The sequence below is a fragment of the Rhinichthys klamathensis genome, unplaced genomic scaffold (genome assembly GCF_029890125.1).
Source record: "Rhinichthys klamathensis goyatoka isolate OS25496 unplaced genomic scaffold, OSU_Roscu_1.1 h1tg000401l_1, whole genome shotgun sequence".
In the NCBI taxonomy this organism is placed as follows: Eukaryota; Metazoa; Chordata; class Actinopteri; order Cypriniformes; family Leuciscidae; genus Rhinichthys; species Rhinichthys klamathensis.
In genome coordinates, this window is record NW_026606902.1 from 754,652 (window position 1) to 778,831 (window position 24,180).

General features: G+C 40.2%; 1 protein-coding gene across 4 annotated transcripts in view; it reads left to right on the plus strand.

Moving 5' to 3' along the window:
* tanc2a (tetratricopeptide repeat, ankyrin repeat and coiled-coil containing 2a) overlaps window positions 1–22,633 on the plus strand; it is a 180,563-nt gene extending 157,930 nt beyond the window's left edge. For 3 of the 4 annotated variants that reach the window (XM_056234696.1, XM_056234698.1, XM_056234699.1), the window contains 20 exons: window positions 3,254–3,535; window positions 4,368–4,495; window positions 6,176–6,407; window positions 6,490–6,659; window positions 6,735–7,013; window positions 7,445–7,776; window positions 7,923–8,031; window positions 8,204–8,326; window positions 8,965–9,201; window positions 9,313–9,498; window positions 10,084–10,177; window positions 10,265–10,398; window positions 10,494–10,617; window positions 10,814–10,989; window positions 11,157–11,289; window positions 12,659–12,688; window positions 14,420–14,511; window positions 14,831–14,977; window positions 18,184–18,284; window positions 20,321–22,633. In XM_056234696.1, the coding sequence (XP_056090671.1) occupies window positions 3,254–3,535; window positions 4,368–4,495; window positions 6,176–6,407; window positions 6,490–6,659; window positions 6,735–7,013; window positions 7,445–7,776; window positions 7,923–8,031; window positions 8,204–8,326; window positions 8,965–9,201; window positions 9,313–9,498; window positions 10,084–10,177; window positions 10,265–10,398; window positions 10,494–10,617; window positions 10,814–10,989; window positions 11,157–11,289; window positions 12,659–12,688; window positions 14,420–14,511; window positions 14,831–14,977; window positions 18,184–18,284; window positions 20,321–22,232 (5,021 nt within the window). In that variant the 3' untranslated portion in view covers window positions 22,233–22,633. The remainder of the gene's footprint in view (window positions 1–3,253; window positions 3,536–4,367; window positions 4,496–6,175; window positions 6,408–6,489; window positions 6,660–6,734; window positions 7,014–7,444; window positions 7,777–7,922; window positions 8,032–8,203; window positions 8,327–8,964; window positions 9,202–9,312; window positions 9,499–10,083; window positions 10,178–10,264; window positions 10,399–10,493; window positions 10,618–10,813; window positions 10,990–11,156; window positions 11,290–12,658; window positions 12,689–14,419; window positions 14,512–14,830; window positions 14,978–18,183; window positions 18,285–20,320) is intronic. The other variant, XM_056234697.1, reaches the window with a different exon arrangement.
* Window positions 22,634–24,180: the final 1,547 nt, after the last annotated feature.

Sequence of the window (24,180 nt, forward strand, 5' to 3'; positions counted from 1 at the left end):
CGAGTGGTGTCTTCGAAAATCTGCTAAGAAATATAATAATAAATGCATCTCTACCACAGTGAAGCATAGATGAAGAGAGCCTTTTTAGCTGCTGGTATGTGTGAGATACTTCTCTGTGAAAAGTCATTTAATGCTTTGGAGATACAGGAGAATATTGAAGAATGGCTTGCTTCCCACAATTGAAAAGTTGTTATCTAAAAGAGGAATGATCAGATGTTTTTTTTACCAAGACAAAGTGGAACAACACTGACTCTTCTTCCTGTAAAAAGCTGTCTGCAAGTTGGGGAAGGCTATTTTGCGCTAAGTTACTTTATCTACAGTATTTGTGCAATTCTTGCTAATTTCGCAACCAGCATTTTTGTGATTAAAATGGTTATTAAAGGCTATTAAAAGACCACTACAAATTGTGTGTGTAGAGAGAGAGAGAATATATTTTCTAGCTCAAATTATATTTGACTGATTTTACAGAAGCTTTTAGATCAACAGTCTATTAAGATTATGAGAAACATAAATCCAGTCAATTGTGTCCAAATGTTGCTGTACATATCACCGTTTCTTTAGATTTCAGCAACTTTCTGGAGGTGTTGCTACACACAACCTTGATTAACATTATGCAGTACAGTCAGGTTCACACTGTACAATTTTGGCCACGATTTGGCTGTCTGAGACAAATTTTGAGAATCCTAAAAGATTCCTGTGATCCTAGGCCAATGTTCTGGCAGTGTCAGACGCACAGTCTTCTCCTACGACAACCTTCAAATCAAAAACCACTAGGAGCACCAAACCTGTGTTGTGGTTGTCTCAAAAATTAATGAGACAACCACAAACCACTACTTGCTCCATACACAGTCTCAATTTTTTCCATTTTTCTTTTCAAGACAATCCATGATCATAATTAACACTAGAGATTGTTTTTGTTTGCTAGCCTCCATTTCAGTGTAAATTCTGCTCACAGTCACTGAACGCATCACGGATAGATGATGTAAAACTCCGGACGAGTCTTCCTGTATGTGTCCGTTTTTTGTTTTTTTTACGCGTCTTGACTGTCGTGAAGTCTGACATTAATGACAACTGAGATCCTACAGTGTGACATGGCTTACAGCGGGGATCATGTTCATACAGTCTGACAGGCAACAGTTGTAAAAGTCTGATATAAATCATGCGCGCCCAGCTTAAGTACCTTCAGGAAAAACAAAAATCGAATTCTACGAAATGGCAGAATGTCCCTTTAAAGGAACCTCTATAATGGAATGTTAATTATATTGATGTGCATGTGCACCTTGCGTCTCTCACATCTGCCCTCCGCAACACACAGCAAGTGCCATTAAAACCCTCAACACACTCCACAGCTCTTCCGTGGATCACTCAACCCCCCCTCGCCCCCCTCCCCCCTCGTCCTGCTGTTCTTTGTTTCCCCTTTGGACTGCCTTGCCATAATCCGTCTCCTGTCCCGATCGAAGTATTGACTTCCTATTAGCATTAGCGCTGGCTCATCTGTCAGAGCTCAGCCTGCTGTCTAAAGATCACAGTCAAGGCTCCACACCTCCTAAATCAGCAGTGGAGTTCTGGGTTTCCTCTCTGACTCCAACAGCTTGAGTCACAATTCACCAAACAACCTGTTTATTTCAGGATGACTGCACAGGTGACGAAGAAGTGGAGGTGGACTCTCTCCGTGTGGTTAGTTATAGTGACATGATGCTCAAACTGTACGTCAGACATAAGGTATCCAAACTTAACTACTGTAGATAATAATTCTAGCACACTGTAGCTAATGACATAATTTTACCGCAATTACAAGCAGGTTCTTTCATGTATAAGTATAGTACTCTTTCAGAAGACATTAAGAGCCATTTCCACCAGTAATAATGATGCTTAATTGTGGAAAACATCCAGTGAAGTGAAGCCACCCTAGCTGTGCCATGAAAGGAGATTTTAATGTGTGCCACTTAAACGCTATGGGTTAAATTTGTCCTTTCATCTTTTCTTTATTTACAACCTTCCCTGCTTTAGTTCTTTATAGTAATTTTACTGCTCGGCTGCCCTGGTTTCTATCTATCTTTTTCTTTGTCTCTCTTTCTATGTTCCAATAGTGTCTTCTAGCATCCAAGCTCAGCACACGTGCTCATAAAGGTCACCTCGCCCTGCGTAACCCCGCCCACCTCCTTATGCTAATGCACAGATTATTAATTCACATGTTATCTGGCTAATTAATAGTGCACATGCAAATGGGGGGATAAATAACCTCATAATATGCTCCAGCACACTTGTTGCAGTATAAGCCTTTACAATCACGAAATGATATAGCCAACCGCATTGAATAATTTATGCTAATTGTGTTGACGATCCCCGGCCTGCTTTAAAATGACACTTGCCTTGAGTGTTATCAGTAATTGGGATTAAATGTTTTTGTAGTTAGGCTTATGATATGTATAAGAATAATGAAGATTATAACTGAATATGAATATTATATAGATGAGGATTTTTAAAATGAATGTTGAGAATTTATTGCAAGCATATGTGGTGGATTAACATGATGAAGAATATAAATTTTGCTATGTGCATGGTGGCAATACATTTGACAAATAATCTATGAACAAAAGCAAGTCATCCTCAAGGGTGGGTTCCGGTAAGCATGGCAACTGCTCAGTGACGGCTGCTCTCCTGTTCTTGATGCGTGGAGGCTTATTTCAGATGTATTTCCTGGCGTACGTTAATGGGTCAAAGCACCCTTTCGACAACCACTGATTTATGGGGTTTCACACTGCAGCTTCGACTTGCGTAAGCTGCCAGATCTGGCCTTTTTCAGACAAAGCATCTCCCCCTGCTGGTTAAAAATGATTACTGCAACAGGCAGAGCTTTGAATTTGGAAATTACGGCCTGGTTTCACAGACAGGGCTTTGATTAAGCCAGGATTAGGCCTTAGTTCAATTAGGATATTTAAGTAACTTTTATAATTGTGCCTTGAAGAAAAAACATTACTGGTGTGAATCTTGAGACAAAGCAATGACAGTAACATATTTTAAGATATGTCAGTGTAAGTTGCTTTCAGTTATAACAGCTCAAACATGCATTTTAGTCTGGGACTAGACTTGAAACTGGGGGAATATTGTGAAACTTCAGCTTTGATGGATAAAATCACTGTAAAAAGAAATAGAAGGAAAAAATAGGCTTTGGGTGTGATATTGGAAAGTTTTCTTTTTATGTATAAATCTGTTTAATTTAGTACATTTCCTAATGTTTCCCATGATGCAGTGCGCTTTGCTCCATACCGGCCACCGGACATCGCCCTAAAGCCACTTCTCTTCGAGGTGCCCAGTCTGATGCCTGATACGGTTTTCACCGGTCGAGATTGGCTGTTCCAGGAAGTTGACGTGTGTCTTCGCAGCAGCGAGCTCACCGCAAATCAAGGTGTTGTTATTGCCGGCAACGTGGGCTTTGGCAAAACGGCCATCATCTCTCGCTTGGTGGCTCTCAGCTGCCACGGCATCCACATGAGACAGATCACCTCTGACAGTCCACACGCCTCACCAAAACGTGAGTGGATTCGTTTAAAAGAAGATCGCATCACTGTCTTAAAGGAATATATTCCTGTTAAAGGGATAGCTCACCCAAAAATGAAAATTTTGTCATCATTTACTCACCCTCAAGTTGTCCCAAGAAGATATTTTTAAGAATGTTGGGAAGCAGACAGTTGACGGTAGCCATTGACTTCCATAATCAAAGAATAGTATGGAAGTCAATGGGTGCCGTCAACTGTCTGCTTCCCAACATTCTTAAAAATATCTATTTTTCTGTTCAACAGAAGAAAGAAACTCATACAGATTTGGATCAACATGAGAGTGAGTAAATGATGATAGAATTTTATTGTGTGTGTGTGAACTATCCCTTTAATAAACATCTAACAGACAGACTAGTTCAAGCAACAACAACACAAAAGTGGTCTTTATTTACTGACCATTGTGTTGTGACATCAAACCTGTATGCTGTTAGTTTGTCTGTGAAACCGAAATCAAAAGGAATTTATCCACAGCTTTTCAATCACAACACAACTGTCAAGCTTCAAAAAAAAAAAAAAAAAAAAAAAAAAAAAAAAAATTATTAGTTAACAGGACTAGTTACTGATACTAGTTCATATTTGATAATATATTTAAATTATATGAAAGTTATATATATATCATATTTATATTAAAATATATATTGTATATAATATTTCCCTTTATTATAATTATTTTTTTAATTGTCATATCGCACTGTTTTTATAGTATACTATTTTATTTTATTACTAAGTGCTTTCAAATTTAGCTTATTGAATATTAAAATCCGGCAAAGTGTTCACATCCCATGCATTGCCATGTCTTTCTCTCAGATGGCGACACACTTCCTTTGAACCAGCCTCAGTCCGCTCACGGCACTCTGGTCGGTGGGAGCAGCTGTCCTGGGACGCCAGAGATGCGGAGACGCCAGGAGGAGGCGCTCAGAAGACTGGCTTCTCAGGTGCCAACTAATACCAACATCATCAACAGAGCCAGGCATATGACCAGCCTGCCTTTCAATCTCCCTCTCTTCTCTTCTATTGATTTATTATCTCTCTGTGTCCCTGTTCCTTCTTTTGTCTTTATTAAATTGCTCCTCCTCTCTCTCTTTCTCTATTCTTTTAAGCACAAAGGTTTATTGCGGCTCTGTTGCCTTATCAAATATTTATATGCACAAAGTCTCCCAGCACAGCCATTAGATATACTCGGAGCTCTGCATTGCTAATGATGACAAGCTTTTGAAACATACACACACACTGCGTGATGAAGTGAATCCAGGGGAGAAGCAGTTTCATAATATTGGAATAAGGCCATCGATGCTCTCAAACTAGATAATGTTATATGCAATAATACAATTTTGAATCTTTCTCTAGTTTTAAATTCATTGTGTTTTTGAGCTTATAGCAGTTCCTGCACTAAATCCCAGAGACTGGAAATGTTTTGTGCTTTTGTGTTGCGTTTCTCTTTGTCTAAATTTACATTTAGCAGGAGTCTGTAGATGTACTGAGCACCTTTACTCTGTTATATGTATCACTGAGTTGTGTTTGCCATATATATATATATATATATATATATAGCAGTAGTGCCTGATACTCTATAATGAATACAGTAGTGCTGATCTAGCTTTTAAACAACAGTTAATAAAGAAGTAACTTACACTACCGTTCAAAAGTTTGGGGTGAGCAAGATTTAAAAAAATGTTTTGTTCACCAAGGCTGCATGTATTTGATGAAAAATACAGGAAAAAACAATAATATTCTGAAATATTATTATTTTTCTATTTTTAATGTTATAATTTAAAATGTAATTTATTCCTCTGATGTCAAAGCTGAATTTTCAGCATCATTACTCCTTCAGAATAATCCTTCAGAAATCATTCTATGATGATGATTTGCTGCTCAAGAGACATTTATTATTGTTATCAATGTTGAAAACAGTTGTGCTGCTTAATATTTTTGTAGAAACCATGATAAAAAAAATGTAGGATTCTTTTATGAATAGAAGGTTCAAAAGAACAGCTTTTATTTGAAATAGAAATCATTTGTAACAATGTGAGTCTTTAATGTCACCTTTGATCACTTTAATGCAGTGGTTCTCAATCCTGGTCCTAGGGAGCCACTGCTCTGCACAGTTTGTATGTCTCCCTCATTTAACACACCTGATTCAGATCATCAGCTCGTTAGGAAAGAGCTTTATTAACTGAAGTGGGTGTGTCAGATAAAGGAGACATATAAAATGTGCAGAGCAGTGGCTCCCTAGGACCAAGATTGAGAACCACTGCTTTAATGCATCCTTTCTGAATAAAAGTATAACAAAAAAAATCTTACTGACCCCAAACTTTTGAATGGTAGTGTACGTTTCACACGCAATATTACAATATTGAAGTTAATTTATTTTTGCTTCACCAATGAAAACAACATTCCAAACGAAGCTGTTTGTACCATTGGAATTTTATTCCTGAATTAATCTGTCGTCTTAATTATTCAGTGAAATATCAGCACTTTTGGAACAATGTTTGATCAATCAAATTCAGTGATGGATTTGAGAATTTAATGTTGCTAAGCAAAGGTGAAAACAAGTCTTGTGAATGTAAATGTGTGCTCATGTCTGCTCTCTCGTGTGCTCCTTCCCTCCTCTGTAGGTGGTGGCGTACCATTACTGTCAGGCCGACAACGCCTACACCTGCCTGGTCCCTGAGTTTGTGCATAACGTGGCAGCGTTGTTGTGCAGGGCTCCTCAGATGCAGGCCTACCGAGATCTTCTGCTCCGCCAGCCGCACCTGCAGAGCACACTCAGCCTGCGCTCCTGCGTCCAGGACCCCTTCAACGCTTTCCGCAGGGGTCTGCTGGAACCTCTGGAGATCCTGCAACGAGGTACGTAAATGTGTTCATGCATACTCGCATACTGTACGTACACATACATGCATGTAACATTTAAAACGTGCAATATTTACAGAGAGAAAGATTGCCTGTGAGGAGAATCTCATCATCTTGATTGACGGGTTGAATGAGGCAGAGTTCCATAAACCGGATTATGGAGAAACTATTGTTTCCTTCCTCTGCAAAACCGTTGAGCGTTTCCCTCCTTGGCTCAAACTGGTGGTCACCGTCAGAACGACACTACAGGTCTGTATCCCATCCATCCATAGCAATCATTCTTTCTTTTCATTTACGTGTTTACTTATTTGCTCTGTATCTAAGGATGTGACTCGTCCGTTGCCGTTCCACCGTATCTCTCTGGATCGTCTGGAGGAGAGTGATGCGATAGACTCGGACCTGCAGGGCTACATCCTGCACCGGCTGCACGCCAGCCAGGAGATCCAGAACAACGTGGCGCTCAACGGCAAGCTGGACAATGCGGCCTTCACCAAACTCAGCGCTCATCTGAAGAGTCTCAGCCGGGGCTCCTACCTCTACCTGAAGCTCACACTGGACCTCATTGAGAAGGGCTACCTCGTGCTCAAAAGCTCCAGTTACAAGGTCAGGGGTCACACAGATGCCTCCTTTATTACTAAGTACATCATAGGAGTGACACTTCATCCATACAATAAAAAAATAGAAATAAAATGAAATAATAGAAAGACAGTAAACAATTAAAAATGACCCAAAAAAAATGATAGCTTTTCAGTGTTATGTGCTTTTTAGAGTAATGGGGTGTTTTTTATTTTATTAAAAAAGGAAAAGAAAGAAAAAAGAAAGTTAGGAAAGACAGTAAATAATAAAATTCACAAAAATAATAGCTTTTCAGTGTTGTTATTTTTATTTGATTTATTTTTATTTATATATTATTTGAGCTTTTCAGAGATATAGGTGATATAGCTTTGCAGTGTTGTTATTCAAAATATAAATACAAAATAAAAATATGTTTCAGCTTTTTTGTGTATATTTATTACATTTTTTTAATCGGTCAGGTGGTTCCAGTGAATCTGGCTGAGGTCTACCTGTTGCAGCTGAACATGCGTTTCCCAACTCAGTCGTCATTCGAGCGCGTTCTTCCACTGCTGAATGTGGCCGTGGCTTCTCTACACCCGTTAACTGACGAGCAGGCCTACTGTGCCGTGAACGCCAGCATGGTGCGTGGAGCCGCCCTGGACTGGGATGATTTCCAGCAGAGGTCTGATCTCCTGTCGCCTTTCCTGGTGAAAAGACGCGATGGAACGCGCATGTTCGTCCACCCCTCGTTTAGAGAGTGGCTCATCTGGAGAGAGGATGGAGAGAAGACCAAGTTCCTCTGCGACCCCAGGTGAGGAGCTCAAGGAGTCAGAATGTGTGTTTTTCATCAAAATGTAATGACTTGATTCCTGTTCCAAATTTTGCACTCACTACTACATTACAGTACTGAAGTAAATTAGCTTATACCATTATCTTGTCTCTTTTTCGATTCTTTAGGAGTGGCCACACACTGCTTGCTTTCTGGTTTTCACGGCAAGACAGCAAACTTAATCGACAACAGACCCTTGAACTTGGCCACCATATTCTCAAAGCTCACATCTTTAAGGTTAGGCTAACTATAACCACTACAACACTTCTGATGTATGCTAAATTGATACCGTCAATCTGAATAGAGCAGTATATAGTAAATGATTTTGGTAAAGATTTATATTATTACCAGAAATGTATTGCCAGTTGTGATGGGGGTTTTTAACAACACCAATGTCTCTTGGACTCAGGGCCTGAGTAAGAAGGTTGGCGTTTCCTCCTCAGTGCTGCAAGGGTTGTGGGTGTCCTACAGTACGGAAGGGCTCTCTGCAGCTTTGGCTTCACTTAGAAACCTCTACACACCCAACATCAAGGTATAAAAAACAGTCAGTCACAGAAAATATTAGGAATTTAAAGTGATTTCCAGACCTGGAAAAGTCAAGAAAAATCTTGAAAAATCTTGGAAAAGTCATGTATATTTCTACAGTGAATTTATGCTACCATTCAAAAGTTTGGGTTCTTTGAAAGAGGTCTCTCAAGTTAGAACATTACGTGATAAAAAAAAAAAACCCCTGTTTAAATTTGGGCCTGGTTTAAATTTTAGTTTTTCATACACTACTGTTCACTACACACACTTTTCATACACTAATACACTACAGGTTTGGGTTGGTAAGATTTTTGAAAGAAGTCTCTTATTCTCACCAAGGCTGCATTTATGTGATCAAAAATACAGTAAAAACAGTAATATTGTGAAACATTATTGCAATTTAAAAAAACTATTTTTATGTTTCAAAATTATTTATTTAAAATGAATTTGCCAGCATTTATTTCAAACAGTTATTTTATTTTTAATAAAAAAATAAAAATACTTTTATTTTTGCTAAATAAAAGTATTGATTTCTTAATGGCCCAGTTGTGTACATTTTGTAATATTTTATCAGCAAGAAATTGTTCAATGTGAGTACAGTAAAATATGCTTGTTGTTGTAACTGTTTATTATCTCTTTCTCTAGGTATCTCGGCTGCTGATTATGGGTGGAGCTAATGTGAACTATCGCACTGAGGTGTTGAACAACGCCCCCATCCTGTGTGTGCACGCTCACCTGGGCTACCTGGAGACTGTGGCTTTGCTGCTGGAGTTTGGGGCGGATGTGGAGGGTATTTCAGAGAGCGGGCTCACTCCCCTTGGCTATGCAGCCGCTGCGGGTCACCTACCCATCATCACTGCCCTCTGCAGCAAGAAAGCCACGGTTAGCCATGACATGTCTAGATATTAGAGACTGATAACCAATAGGAACGTAAGGCTGTTTTTCAATTATCAAAGTTTCATCTCCGTTTCTCCTCTCTCTCTCTCTGTTTAGGTGGATCACCTGGATAAGAACGGTCAGTGTCCACTGGTCCACGCCGCCCTGCGGGGTCATCTAGAGGTGGTGAAGTATCTGGTGCAGTGCGAGTGGAACACAGACGAACAGCCGGCCGGATCCTTCAGCAAGAGCCATGCAGTACAACAGGCCCTCATAGCAGCCGCCAGTATGGGCTATACAGAGGTAAGAGGTTTTTTTTTTTTTTTGGAAAGCCATTAATACTTTCATTCAGCAAGAATGCACTAAACTGTTTAAAAGTGACAGTAAATACATTTATAATGTTACAAAAGATTTCTATTTCACGTAAAAGCTGTTTTGTTTTTTATCATGGTTTCCACAAAAATGTTAAGCATTACAATTGTTTTCATCAACAAATCATCATAGAATAATTTCTGAAGGATCATGTGACACTGAAGACTTGAAAAGTGATGCTGAAAATTTAGCTTTGACATCTTAGGAAACAGTTATTTTAAATTGTATTTAGCTATTATTAAAACATATTCACATTTTCCTATATTTTTTATATACAAATACAAATAGGTGAATGTATTAATTATACTTAATAGATTTAGCAGTGTTACAGCATTAACCATTTTTAAGCATCTCAGTTAATATATTATTATATTATATGATATATGTTATATATTATTATATATAATATATATAGCATGTTTAACATGTTGTTGCATATATATATATATATATATATATATACACAACAGCAACAATTCCCATTCCTCTTACACATATTTTGGTATTTATACACAGATTGTATCATACCTGCTTGACCTGCCTGAGAAAGATGAGGAAGAGGAGGAAAGAGCTCAAATAAACAACTTTGACACACTATGGGGTGAAACAGGTACAACACCCCCAGACAACCCGTTTTGTAATTTGATTTAAAGATGAAGGCACAAACTGCTCACTTACGAGGCTCTCTATACCTCAGCACTGACAGCAGCAGCGGGTCGGGGGAAGCTGGATGTGTGCCGTCTTTTATTGGAGCAGGGTGCCGCTGTGGCTCAGCCGAACCGCAGGGGGATCGTGCCACTTTTCAGCGCCGTGCGGCAGGGACACTGGCAGGTGGGCACCTCCTACGCTGCAAAGGTCACATTTTTATTTCCTGTATGTTTATTTTGTTGATGTTTTAGTCTGAAATGTCTGTGTTGGTTGTGCAGATAGTGGACCTGTTGATAAATCATGGTGCTGATGTGAACATGGCTGATAAACAGGGCCGAACTCCTCTAATGATGGCCGCGTCCGAGGGACATCTGGGTACGGCGGAGTTCCTGCTGGCTCAAGGTACAGCTGTCCTGCTCATACACTAGATTTGTTTTTGTAGTTATACAATTTAATTACAAAATCAATTTTAAAGTCGCCCTAAAATGGTTGCGATAGTCTTTTTCTTTCCAATTGTGTTGTATATTAAAGGAGACTGTCAGTCAATCCTCTCTATTCTCCTCTCTATTCTTCTGACCATTTCGAACTTACTTCACAGGTGCCTCATTGTCTCTGATGGACAAGGAGGGGCTAACAGCACTTAGCTGGGCGTGTCTTAAAGGCCACCTCCCATTGGTCCGTGCTCTGGTTGAGAGGGGTGCGGCAACGGCCCATGCAGACAAAAGTGGCCGCACTCCGCTGGATCTTGCCGCTTTTTACGGAGACTCGGAAGTGGTTGGTTTTGTCATAGTCAACTAACTTTCAGTAGATCTACTGTATTTAAAAATATAATCCTTACGTCTCCAAACTGGGATGCTAGCGTAAGCTAATGGTTCTAGACAGATATCACATAGGAGCTGTATAGACAATAAACCATAGCTCTGGTCTTGATGTGGTTTCAGGTGCAGTATCTGGTGGATCATGGTGCGATGATCGAGCATGTGGACTACAGCGGCATGCGTCCACTGGATCGTGCGGTTGGCTGCAGGAACACGTCAGTGGTGGTGGCATTGCTCAAGAAGGGCGCCAAGATAGGTAGGCTGGAAGGGGAACAGTTTCTTACAGAAAAAATGTATGCTAAACTACGCTCTTGTTTTAAAAGTACAATAACTTGTTTGCTGTGCTAAAAGTAGATAGCCATATGTTGAATTGCAGGTAGATGCACACCAGTTCACACAGTTTGTTTGAATTAATTTGGGGTTGTAGTGCTGTGCTTCGTTCAGCTTGTAAAGTCAGAATCACCAGCCTCCTACTTGGAAAAATCCAATAAAAAAATCCTCTTTTAAGTTTGACATCCAAGTTGCTGAATTATTTCTGAATAAAAAAATGTTGCTCAGTGAGAAAAGAAAACGTGGTTTTCTGGTCAATGCCGGAACCAAAGCATTGCCTGACACACTGTTGCATTTAAACATTAAGCATCCGTCGTCGATTGCTAGCAACCATGTAGTCAGAGCATTTTGTCTGCATGCTTTAAACCGCAAGAAATGTATTACATTTAAAATGTAAAAAAAAAGAGCCACCACGGCTTTCTCAGTGGCTACAACTTTCATTTCCATTCCTATTTTTGGTATTGGTCTCTTTAACACGGGGGATGGAGATACTGCTTTTTCATAAAATGCTATTTTTATCTGCCATTACTGTCTTCGGTGTCACACAATCCTTTAGAAATCATTCTAATATGCTGATCTGGCGCTCAAGAAACATTTCTTATATTTAATGGTGAAAACAGTCGAGCTGCTTAATTATTTTTGTGGAAAACATGATAGACAAAAAAATCGAAAGCTTTTGCAACATTATGAATGTCTTTACCTTTACTTTTGATCAGTTTAATGCTTCCTTGCTAAATAAACATATTAATTATAAGTCATTACTACTGATTTTGAATGGTAGTGCACGTCATCTTCTGAGTGTCAGGCAGTGGGAACTGGCCATATATTGAGTAGGAGTATTAGATGAGAAACAGCATAAATTCCAAAGGTTATACCTTGAATAAATATGCATTGAATATCACATGAAATTAGCTTCACATTTAGATGTCTTTCTCCTTCATACCCCTCCCTGTGACCTCAGTCATCCTAGTCTAACCCTCCTTCTCGTGTGCTCTTCACCAAACTGCAGAACTCCACTGATCAGCAGCTGATCACGATGGGCTTGTTGCTTTTGCTAATGTTGCTGCTTGCCACGGCTTCTCACGGCTGATCTCCCTTGTTCTTCCTTTCACGTCACTCTTTCACCCTTAACCATCGACTATCGATCTCTCTCTTTTTCTCTTCTTTGCTTCCTGTTTTCATAAACCTTTGCTCCGTCTGATACGGACGCCCCTCTCATGATGCTTCACTCTGCCCTAATAACCTGTCACCCTTTCACTCGTGACCCTTCCCACCTCTTCTCTCCTCGTAACCAGGATGTCAGACACTCCCCACCCGTGCTCGAGGTAAAACGCACACCTTTGTCCCCATCTGCCATTTTTGACTGTGTCCCTCCATCTTGTTACCCGTGTGGTCCCTTCTCCATTGGTCGGGTCTGACAGTGTTTTGGATGTCCGAATGTGAACGTTATTTAATCTTCATATCACTATTCTTGTCTACAAAAAGTGGAAAGAGCTGCTGTCAGCCATAAATACGAGTTGATTTTGTGTAATCTTGTACTGCTGGCAAAATCTGATGGAAGACGTGGATTATTTTTGTTTCATTCCGTCTGCTTGCATGGCTGCATGTAGGAAGAGGTGTTGCATTTTGGCATGATGCTGCAGAATGTTTTGTGATTTTGGGAGGACATGAACACAGAATGCATTCTTTTTATGATGCCGTATCAAGTTAAAAGAAGTTTAAAATGAATCTTCAGATACCTTTTTTTACTTCTATTCCGCTGCACTGTCGTATTGTGATCGACGTCTTTCACTTTTGCAATGCTTTTTGCCAGCATCTTGCACCATTAGCATCGTATTTTAAGATGCTATGTCAAGTTAAAAGAAGTTAAAACTCATCTTGAGATGCTGTATAGTGATGCTTTTTGCTGTTTTGCAGCATTTTTCTTTTAATTGCAGGATTGCGATGGACGTCTGTCAATGTTCTGATGCTTTTCGCTTTTTTGCAGCATCTTGCACCCTTAGCATCACATTTTAAGATGATGTGTCAAGTTAAAATCTTGTCTCGAAACACCTACATTTTGTTCTAATCCTTTGTGCTGTTGTATTGTGATGGATGTCTTTCAACATTGCGTGCAGCTGCTTTTCATTAGCGTCGTATTTTAAAATTGTGATGGATGTTTTTGACTTGCATGACACGAGATGCTGAAAATGATCACGTCACATTTTTAAGGATCTGTAGTTTTAAAAGCCTGTTGCGATGTTTTATTCTTCAGCGCTTCTGTATTATAATGGACGTCTTTGATTATTGCAAAAAAAATGTAGTATCTCTTGTCTTTAGCTTTAGACTTTTAAGATGCTGTAGTTGTTAAAAACGTGTCTCGAGAATTCTCTAAATTCTGTCCTTTGCTGTTGTTTCGCAATTCTGTATTGCATAGCTATTTCTGAAAGCAAGAATGCATTCTGTGTGAACAACACCTTAACTTTTTCCACCACAGTTGCTCTCAGTTTGGCTTTTTCGGGCTATTGGCCAGTTACTGATCCCGTGCTCATTAGTTTGTCCTCAACTGCGCCTTGCATGAAGTGCACTAAGTCACTGCCTGTCTGCCTGCATTCTGCGACTGGCTGCCCATGGCGAAATCTACAGCTCTAATAGACCCCTATCAATCTCTTATTCCCACCCTCCCTCTGCTGTACATTCAGTCTAAACCAATGGAAACACTCAACCTCTGTTCAGGCTGTCCACAGAGAGCTCAAACATGCTGACTGCAAGTTCAGTAGCTGTTGGATTCAAATGTTTTAATTGGCAGTATAAACCGATTTCAATTTCGGCAAGGTATAAACAGCCAAGCTGCTCGTGATTTGTTTCTTTCTTTTTTTGTCTGGTGTGTTGCCATGGCTTTTTGTGATATCCACAAGTTGTTTGTAGACTTTGCCTCCTTTCAAGCAAGATATCCTGGCAGCCTGCTCGTTCCTTTGTGTCCCTCAGAGATTAGCAAGCTATTTTGTGGCCAGATGGACTGTCAGTCTGTGGTGACTCTTTGCTTTGCCTCTTTTTGTATGCTCTATTGCACTTAGGTCCTGCAACATGGGCAATGGCCACATCCAAACCTGATATTATGATTGTTCTGCTGAGCAAACTGATAGAGGAAGGAGATGGATTCTACAAGGTGAGTGGCTTTTATTTGAATTGTAATCCTAGAATATTCAGCTGAAGAAATGTAGTCTGTACATATACAAAACGGTGTATAGGAATATGCTGCCAATAATAATATACAGTGTTGGGTGTAATGCATTACTAAGTCATTAATTACTGTAATTTAATTACTTTTCCCTTGAAAAAGTAAAGTACGGGATTTGTCTGGATTTTTTCTGGACTATTACTTCTGTAATTTCAGTTTTGTGTCGTATTGCATTTGTTTTTATGAAAATATATCATAATCGTATATTATTTCGAAACTGAGAAGTAAAAGTGTCTTGCCAACCCAGAAAGGAAAGGTGAAAGAAGCCGCCCAACGCTACCAGTACGCCCTGAAGAAGTTCCCACGAGAGGGGTTCACAGAGGACCTGAAGACCTTCCGCGAGCTCAAAGTCTCTCTGCTGCTCAACCTCTCCCGCTGCCGGAGGAAAATGAATGTGAGTCCAAAGCTCTCCGTTTCATAAAACTCTCTTCCTTCTGTCTCTCTTCACTCATAGCGACGTTATGAGGAAGAATTGAGATTCCCCTGATTACATTAATCTAGTTTGGTTACCTCATGGAAAATGACTCTTTGGCCTTGGAATTTTCGGTCATTCCAACCAATAGATATTTTTTTCTTAGGTGTATTGATAGTCTGTTTGTTAAGGATATGGTATTAGAGAAAAGGGATTGCAGGGCAAATCCAAAATGGAGTTAGAGTGACCCTGTAGAGTTACAACACATGATCCCAGCATCCACTGTGTCTGGTTGGCCTTGTGCTAAACACAGCCGTCAACATTTTCATTCAGCGTATTATTCAAATGTTGTGTGATAATTTTTTATTTTTTAGTTGTTATCTTTAATTCAAATTATTTACAATTGCATATATTGTATCAGACAAAATTTGTGGTATACCTTATTCAAGGTCGATGGCATATTTAACTTACATGAAAATTAAACAAAAGATTGAAAATTGGACATTTAGAAAAGTGTCTGAAGACAACACACTGTACACTTTATTTGCGTTAAATTAAATATGGTGTCTGTCTACCCTAACTAAGGTCCATGATATATTGTACTACACTGTAGATATTGACATTTATAAAATATTTGTAAAAAAAACCATATCTGTCGACTACTAGCAGCTATTATAGACCCCTTTTCAGTTGGTAAACATGGTGATGTTTTTTTGTGGGCGGAGCTTAGGTGGAGGCAGAATGATCCCTCTGGCAACTTCACTAACACTAGTTAGCAACTTTTGTTAGCTTGTTTTTTAACAATGACTGGAGAAAATCAGATTTTATCTTAATGTGTAAGGTCACTCACTGTCCAGGACCGCGATTGTTATTTTCAAAAGTTAATTTTAAAGGTGCTCTAAGCGATGTCACGCGTTTTTTAGGCCAAAACATTTTTTGTCACATACAGCAAACATCTCCTCACTATCCACTGGCTGCCTGTCCCCTGAACACACTGTAAAGAAACGCGATCTCTGTAGACAGCCCAGGCTCCACAAACAGCAACAAAAGCAAACTGCGGCGACCCGCTCCCCGAAACATAACAAACTGTTCCAGCCAATGACCGACAAGAAGGGTTTGGGGGCGGGGTTTGGGGGGTTAGTGTGCGGATGAGGAGGAGGGAGGGTCTAGCTAGCCTCCGTTTTGTTTGACAATAGTTCGAACGTCAACAAGAAGTGATGTCACCCAGGATCGCTTAGAGAACCTTTAACGGGCAAAACCAGATTGGCCGAGTGGCCTGACTTCTACACCTACCTTATAGAGAAAGCAAGCGTAAAGAAAAACTGAGGGCATATAAATCTTTAGATGCCTATAACTGTGTGATGAATGGTCACGTACAAGACGTCACATTCCGCAGTGCTGCCAGACAGTGCCAAGGCCAGAAGACGACAATGTAAAGAGTGACATTACAGTGCAATTTTAATGATGTGAATATTTTCTAGAAATAAAAAAAAAATGTTATGTATTAAAATTATATTAACTTCTATTTGATTATTCTTTCTTACCAGGCTCTTTAAAAAGTCTATCTCAATATATCACAACAATGTATACAATCATAGATGATTCACAAATAATCACAATCATTTAGAAAATATTATGCAATAAAATTTCAAATTGGAGCCTGTAGGCGATTCTTGCACCAAACAACACAACAAGATGACATTTAATAATAATAATAATAGTTTAAGCTCCTTATTATGTAGCCGAATCTGTGCTGGTTTGTATTGGCCGCCTCCAGTTTTCACTTTGTTTTGCCTCCAGCTAGCGCCGTGACGTAATTGTGACGTCGGCGCAAAAGGGGTCTATACTTTAAAGTCCCACTCCGATCATATTTTGAGCTATTTTTAAACATTCCCAGTGGTCTTTAAATTATGATTATGCCATTTTTAGCCAAAATCACAAAACCTGTGCCGTTTTCTGGTACTTTGCTTCAGCAGAGCGGCAGTAGCTCATTAGCAATTCGCCTCTGCGTTGTGGGCGGAGCCGTTGGCACGGAGACGACCCTCCCCCTGCCCGTTGCTGAGAGCTCTGTCTCTCCCGCTAGCTTACACCCCCAATACCGGTGGGACAACAGTATTATATACACGTTAATTATTATTATCAGAAGTTAATCAAAGTTATTACCGATCACCGATCATTATTTCACTCCAAGACGTCGCGTGTGGAGACGCCCAGTGGAGTTACTACGTCACAACTCCAGTCTATTTTAGCCGGCATTTTAGCGTCTGCTACTGATTCACAGACATTTGAATGTAGAAATACTCAGAAATACAACTTTGAGCTGATTTTTCTCAAGATATGTCCTCTAACATCAGAAAAATGCCACAAGAACATGTTAACACCTAGAAAAACATTATTTTCATCGGAGTGGGTCTTTAAATCTTCTTGTTTACAAGCATCCATTCAATGGCAACTTACCTAACCAACAAACTGCATGTATTAGTTGTGTACTTGGTCTGTGTTCTTAATTGCTTTTGAAAACACTTAAGACCAAAGCAGTTACGGAACAAGGACTTTAAAGACAGTATTGATGTATTAGGAGATATTTTGATCTTCCCATTTTTTTTCACCTTTATGGCTACATTATTTCTCATTTTGGATGATTATTTCTCATTTTCCCCTGAATGAAGAAATTCTCTTGAAAGCTCTCTATACACTCAGCCCATGCTGTAGTTTTTCTTCCCATCATGATCTCATCCCTGTTTTGGTTTGATTTGTTGGTTCATTGGGTTTTTCTGACATTTGTTGTATTTGTTTAAGAGTTAGGTTTAGTACAGGTAGAGGTTTGAGCTGTCACATTGCATCTTCCCACTGTCCCTGTTGAGCATATATTTGTGTGTCAACACATTTTATAAGTGTGTACGTGCATTTCCATAATTGTATGTATGTATGTATGTGTATCATATTTGCACTAATGGTGCTCAAAATATGTTGATTTTTGTAATAATCAGTGTTGACATCCTCATATAAATGTGACATATTCATGTCCAACATGAGTTTGTGTGCGTTAATGATGTAAGAGTGTATGTGTATGTGTGTTTGTGTGCATGTCCGCATGCACGTGTGTGTGTGTGTGTGTGTGTGTGTGTCCTCCCTCTGACCTCATGTACGGCTCAGTGTATGACTGTTGGTCCTGTTGTTGCTTGCAGGACTTTGGGATCGCGGAGGAGTTTGCCTCCAAGGCACTAGAGTTGAAACCCAAATCCTATGAAGCCTATTACGCACGAGCCCGTGCCAAGCGCAGCAGCAGGTAACCGTAGCAACCAACAGGCAGGACAGCCTATAAAACACATTCTGTCTCGCACAGATCGAGTGCTGACAGATCATGACCCAAACTGGCCAAATGTGTTTCGATTGGTTGGCGTAGTGCTATGCTAGACTTACCAGATAGAAATCAATTTAAGGCCCTTGACTTCTGCCTCATTAGTTGACAACATCAGGATTAGACCTGTTCTTCATACTTCATGTTGTGTTGAACAATCAGATTATTTTTCCTCAGAATGCCCATCATTCATATTTTATTCCTTTTTCTCTTTTTATCAGCTTGTTTTATTTGGATTTTTTTTTTTTGTGTGTAGGGGTGGGGGGGTCGTCTATGATTTTCATTGGTAAAATGACTAAAGGAATGTTCCAGGTTCAATACAAGTTAAGCTTGACATTTACAATGAAAGTCTATGGGCATCCCAGAAGAAAAAAAACTTGTGTTTTTGTCAAAGCACTTTAATTTGTTTCGGTACAATTTTATTTATTAAAAAAATTTTGAGCCGTCTCTAAATCATAATTTTTGGGATGGGGGTACTGTTTTAGGTAGATTCACTTCTGGTTATGCACTGCAAAAACAATTTTTGTGCAAATATATTATAAAGGTTGTCAGGTTTTGTTTTCTTGTTGGCTAAACTTCTACAAAAAATAAAATAAAAAAAGTTTACTTTTAACCAGGGTTTAAAAATGCAAAACAAATCAATCAGTTCACTCCGAACAGAATCAGTATTTTAACATTCTGTTCCTGCCTTCCTTCTGTAACATACAGTTCCGAAAACAGTTTGATTAATAACTACAATAATAACCGTTTGAATAATCGGTTAATAACGTTATTTTTTTTACTTCTTTTTTTTTCTTGTGCCTACTCTTTATACCAGAGCTTGAATAGAACTTTATACTAAATAGCTTTATACTATGAGCTTGTGCCTAAACCTCGTAAATCGAGTGGATCCTCAAACTGTCGGCAAAACCTCATACAGTAGTTCCACCTGCCTGAATCGTGAATGAAGTTCTTTGAATAAGTACAGCGTTTTCATTATTCAAAAAACACGATGCTTGTAAAGGCTAATGTATTATGTATTTGAGGAGCTGAGAAGAGTGTCAGTCTGGTATTTGCCCTCTAATCATAGCCAGTACAGCCTGTGCATAGCACTTCATCTTTTATATCACAAGATTTTGGCCAAATATATTAAATGACATACTACAATAAACTTGATGAAAACATAATGCTGAACTTAAGATGCAGCCGTTAATGACTGACAAAACCCAAATCTCCGACATTTGTAAATCTTTTTGAGCTTGATTCTTGAGCCTGAATGTTAATAATATCATGACGCATAAGTGTCTGACTATACATAAAGCCACAATGCTAACTTTGACAACATGGTTTTTAATGATTTAAAAACACACCACGCTGCATACTCATCATAATACTTTTTAACAGTTGGTAACATATCCTCGGATAAACTCCTGCGATCCAAAAGATAATGCACATTGCCTTGCGACTTGCCTATGATGAATTGACAGCTGAGCGTGGGCATTTCAGTCACGTTGGATACGTCACATTTGCATAGGCCATACTATTTTAATTCGTGATTGGTTGACTGCCAAATTAAAATATTAAACAGTACGATAAAATAACGTTATTAACCAGTTAATGGTAATTTCAAATAAGTGTTTCTGTTCAGAACGATTAAACTTGATTTCGTTTTCATTTTTGTTTTCGTTCCTTGAACCGGTTCCTTGAATCCATTGAAGGTCGTTGGCCCATAGACTTCCACTGTAAGTGCATTACTGCAAGAATTTTTTTTACAAACCGAGGAATGGGTCATAATTATTCTGTGTGGTAATTGTCAACGAGCCACTTCAGATGCTGTTGATAAAGTTTTATTTACATTGAACCCCGAACATATTCCTTTAGCAAGTCTTTTTTAGTCTTTAACAAGTATATTTCCTTCTTTCTCTCTACCTACTGCCATATTCCACCTTCCTACTCTCTCTCATTCTCCGTCTCCCTTGCTGTAGGCAATTCCACGCAGCCCTGGAGGACCTGAGTGAAGCCATGTGTCTGTGTCCCAATAACCGCGAGATCCAGCGCCTGCTGCAACGCGTGGAAGAAGAGTGTCATCAGGTTGAACAGCAACAGGAGCTGGATCCTCCTCCTTCCCCTCCCCGCGATCAAGCCCCATCCATGATACCGCCTCCACCAATGGAGCCCCATATTTCAGACATGGAGCCTGTCCAGGACTTGTTTGAGGAGGATGACGATTACCTTGAGCGGGATTTAGATGGCCTACCGCTTGGTGTTCCCACTGAGCCCCACACTATTCCATCGGGACTTCCAGTTATTCAGAACATGCCTCCATCTCCAAGCCATCATGATTCACCCTACTTGGGCCAAGCATATGACCTTCGCCCCAGCCCCCCTTCAATGTCCTCTCCTACACGGCAAGGCTACCAATCCACCTCACCGTCGCTCTCCCCAACGCACCAGAGCTCCCACTTCCGGCCCAGTCCCCCTCATCAGGCCTCCTACCACTTCAGCCCACCACCATCACCATTACGCCGTGGAACACAGTATCGTGCCAGCCCCACCTCTGAGGGAGTTGCCATGTACCGTCCCCAGTCCGCCACTGCAGGACGCTACCAACAGGACCAGCTTGCAGGACGACCCAAGTCCCCTCTGTCCAAGATGAGCAGCCAACGTTCATTCCAATTTTCCCAACAGACTTCCCAACCATCACAACAAAGCCAGTGGTTGCAGCCAGCTAAGGCACAGATCATCCGCACCAACCAGCCCAGCTCCGCGGTACACTCCAGTGCCGTACTGGGTAGTAGTGCATACAGTCAGATTGCTCACTCGATGAGTGCCCGCTGCCCAGGTGACATGGATGAACTTGGGGATGGAGGATATTCTTCTTCACTTCAGCCTCAGAGCAGTCTGAGTGCAGGGGCCTTGTACCAGCGTGCCATCAGCATGGATCCTGGCCTTGTGGAGGATGAGCTTCCCCACAGGCCCTCCTCTGCCTACAGACCCAGTCCTGGAGGTGTCCGCTATGGTCAGACACCACAGATCAGCCGCAGTCAGTCGACCGCCTACTATCCGGTCTCACCCCACGAAATGGAGCGACAGGTGACGCTAGGTTCACCTGAGAACCTTCATGCACACCGACGTCCAGTCAGTGCCAATAGCGTAGAACCCAAACAGCACCCACCGGCTCCACGCCCCCTTATTCACTCCCACAGTACAGGTCTACGCTTCTCGCCATCCAACAACAGTTTAGTGGCAGGTTCTGCTGCTAACCTAGGCCCAGGCTTCAGGGCGTCAGCTTCCGCACAGCAAATGGAGATACCCTTAAATATTTCCTATGAAGGAAGCTACCATGATGACCTTTCCCCGATGTCACCCCCACAAGGCACAGACTTCCGGGTGGTGGGTGGAACATATCCAGGAGAGGCCCTTCGCTCCCGCAACACACCTTTCATGGGCATCATAGACAAGACTGCACGGACTCAGCAGTACCTCCAGCAGCAGCCTTCGCTTGCATCGTCCTCCTCGGGTTCTCGACCCTGGGCTGTTTCATCCCTGGATACAGTGGTAAACAGTCCAGCAACTTCTCCTAGCAACATGGGATACGGGCAGCAAACGACACCCCTCAGCCATATCGCCTACTACAACCGCACCAACAACGCTCACAATGGCCACCTAATGGATGATGATTTCTACGCCAACCCTCCTGGTGTGACGCGGGACCGGGCGGACGCTATGGGCAGAGTTAGTCAGGTTCCCACATACCCAGATGTGAAAGTGGCACGGACTCTACCAGTTTCCCAGGCCTATCAGGACAATGATTATAGGCAGATATCTCGTAATGAAAGGCAAGGCCCAACCTCACCCATTAAACCAAAGAGACCTTTTGTGGAGTCTAATGTATAAGAAGAATGAGTTTGTGTGCAAGATTTATTAGAACATTCCAGAGGAATATCTAACATGTTGAACATCTTATCTTTTGATTTTTTTTTTTCTCCCATATCTTGATGGTGAAACTACAGACCTGTTGAGGTGAATTCCACTTATGTGAAGTTAATCTAGCATGTACTGTACAAATCAAGTGCATCTGTATTTGCTCTGGACACATAAATGGAAGTAACAAGACCCATTGGAGTAAAAGTAGGCCTGTGTAACTGCTGTACACCAACCTTCTACTTTTCTGTACCTTACGAGTGGGCGGCTACTCAATGCCAGCCATGGACACTTTGCTGAGCATTGCCCTTGGACCAGATGTCCCCACTGATGTCCCCACTCAGACCAGTAATAATCCCTGAGAATCCTGCTGTGTCTTGAGTTAAAAATGTACCTGAAATATTCCAGATCAATATTGCTTCTGCAAAAAAGTAATATTTAATATTTTAAGTTATGTTTGTAAAAAATATATATGTATATCTAAATTTCAATGCAGTTGTGTTTTTCAGTTTGCCTTTACTTCCTAAGTTGAGATGCATTCAGCAATGTGAAATATTTTTAGACTTTTTATGGGCATTTTTATTTTTTGTCAATAGGTTACAAAGGTCAACAGGATTTCTGCAAATATATGTAGTGTTTGGCTAACGATCTGCTCATGGGCAGTAGCATCCGTGTAGTCAGCCGTTAATTTACTTAGTCACACCATTAAAGCAGAATTGATCTTTTCCAAAGAAACTTTTTTCATGGGAAATAGGCGTGGGGGAAACTTCTTTTTTGCAGCCTCAGAATCCACATGCTCTCATCCGTTACGTTTTGAGAGTTTATTTGTGCACTGAAACATTCACATAAGTTGTGAAACTGTTTGCCTTCATGTTTGCCTCACCATTGAACTAACATATTGGAAGGTCAGGCACATTTGGAATGGATGTCTTGACAGTATATTTTGGGAGGATGGCAGCAAGTCAGATTCGGCTTAACTAATCAATGTCAACTGCTGTTGAAAAAGAGCAGGTCTTTCTGCAGCGGTTTGATTTTTTCTCTCTTTTTAGAAAAATATGCGGTGCACTCAGAGTTGACCTGGAATACTGCTTACTGTACAACAGTGTTTGTATTTAACTATTTGTTTTCCTTTTGTATGACCAAAATGTACATGGCTGTAAATAATGTGCTGAACTAGAACGCATGCTCTCTGCTAATACACAAACCCGAGTGTGGTTTTATGTATGAGGGAAAAGACTGTGGCACAATATATTTCCTTGTTTCCCTTGTTAGAGGAAAAAAAGAACTGAAGTTTAGGTTTTGTATGTAATTTGTTTTAATATTTTGATTTTGTTTATAAGTGGGCTTGCGAAGGAGGATTCATTGTAAAGTGTCTGTATGTGTGAGCTGTGTTGTTTTGCTGGGAAGGAAAATCAGAAACGTGAATGAGGGCTTTTTATCCAGTTACACGATTGTAAACTGTACAATCACTGTATGTATGAGGGAAATACTGAGCTTATTTAAAAAAGAATACTACTTCAAAGAAAATCAAGGTGAAATAACTTGCCACTGAGTCAAACTTATTTCTCATGAATTTATTTCAGTCAAAAACTTGGTATATACTGTACATCCTTAATCACAACTGGACTTATAAATCAAGCATTATGAACAACACATACTGATATTTTATATCAAATAGAAAACAGTGATATAAATATTGGCACTACACTTGCAACAGAAAAGTACACAATACAAACACAGCAATGAAAATACAGTACAAGGGCACCAGCAGATCATCTGTACACTCTTTCAGATGGAAGAACTGTGTGTGTGTGTGTGCGCATTATTAAGTCATTAATTACTATAATTTAATATTTTTTCCCTTGAAAAAGTAAAGTAAGGGATTTATTTTATTTTTTTCTGTCATTTAATTCATTACTTC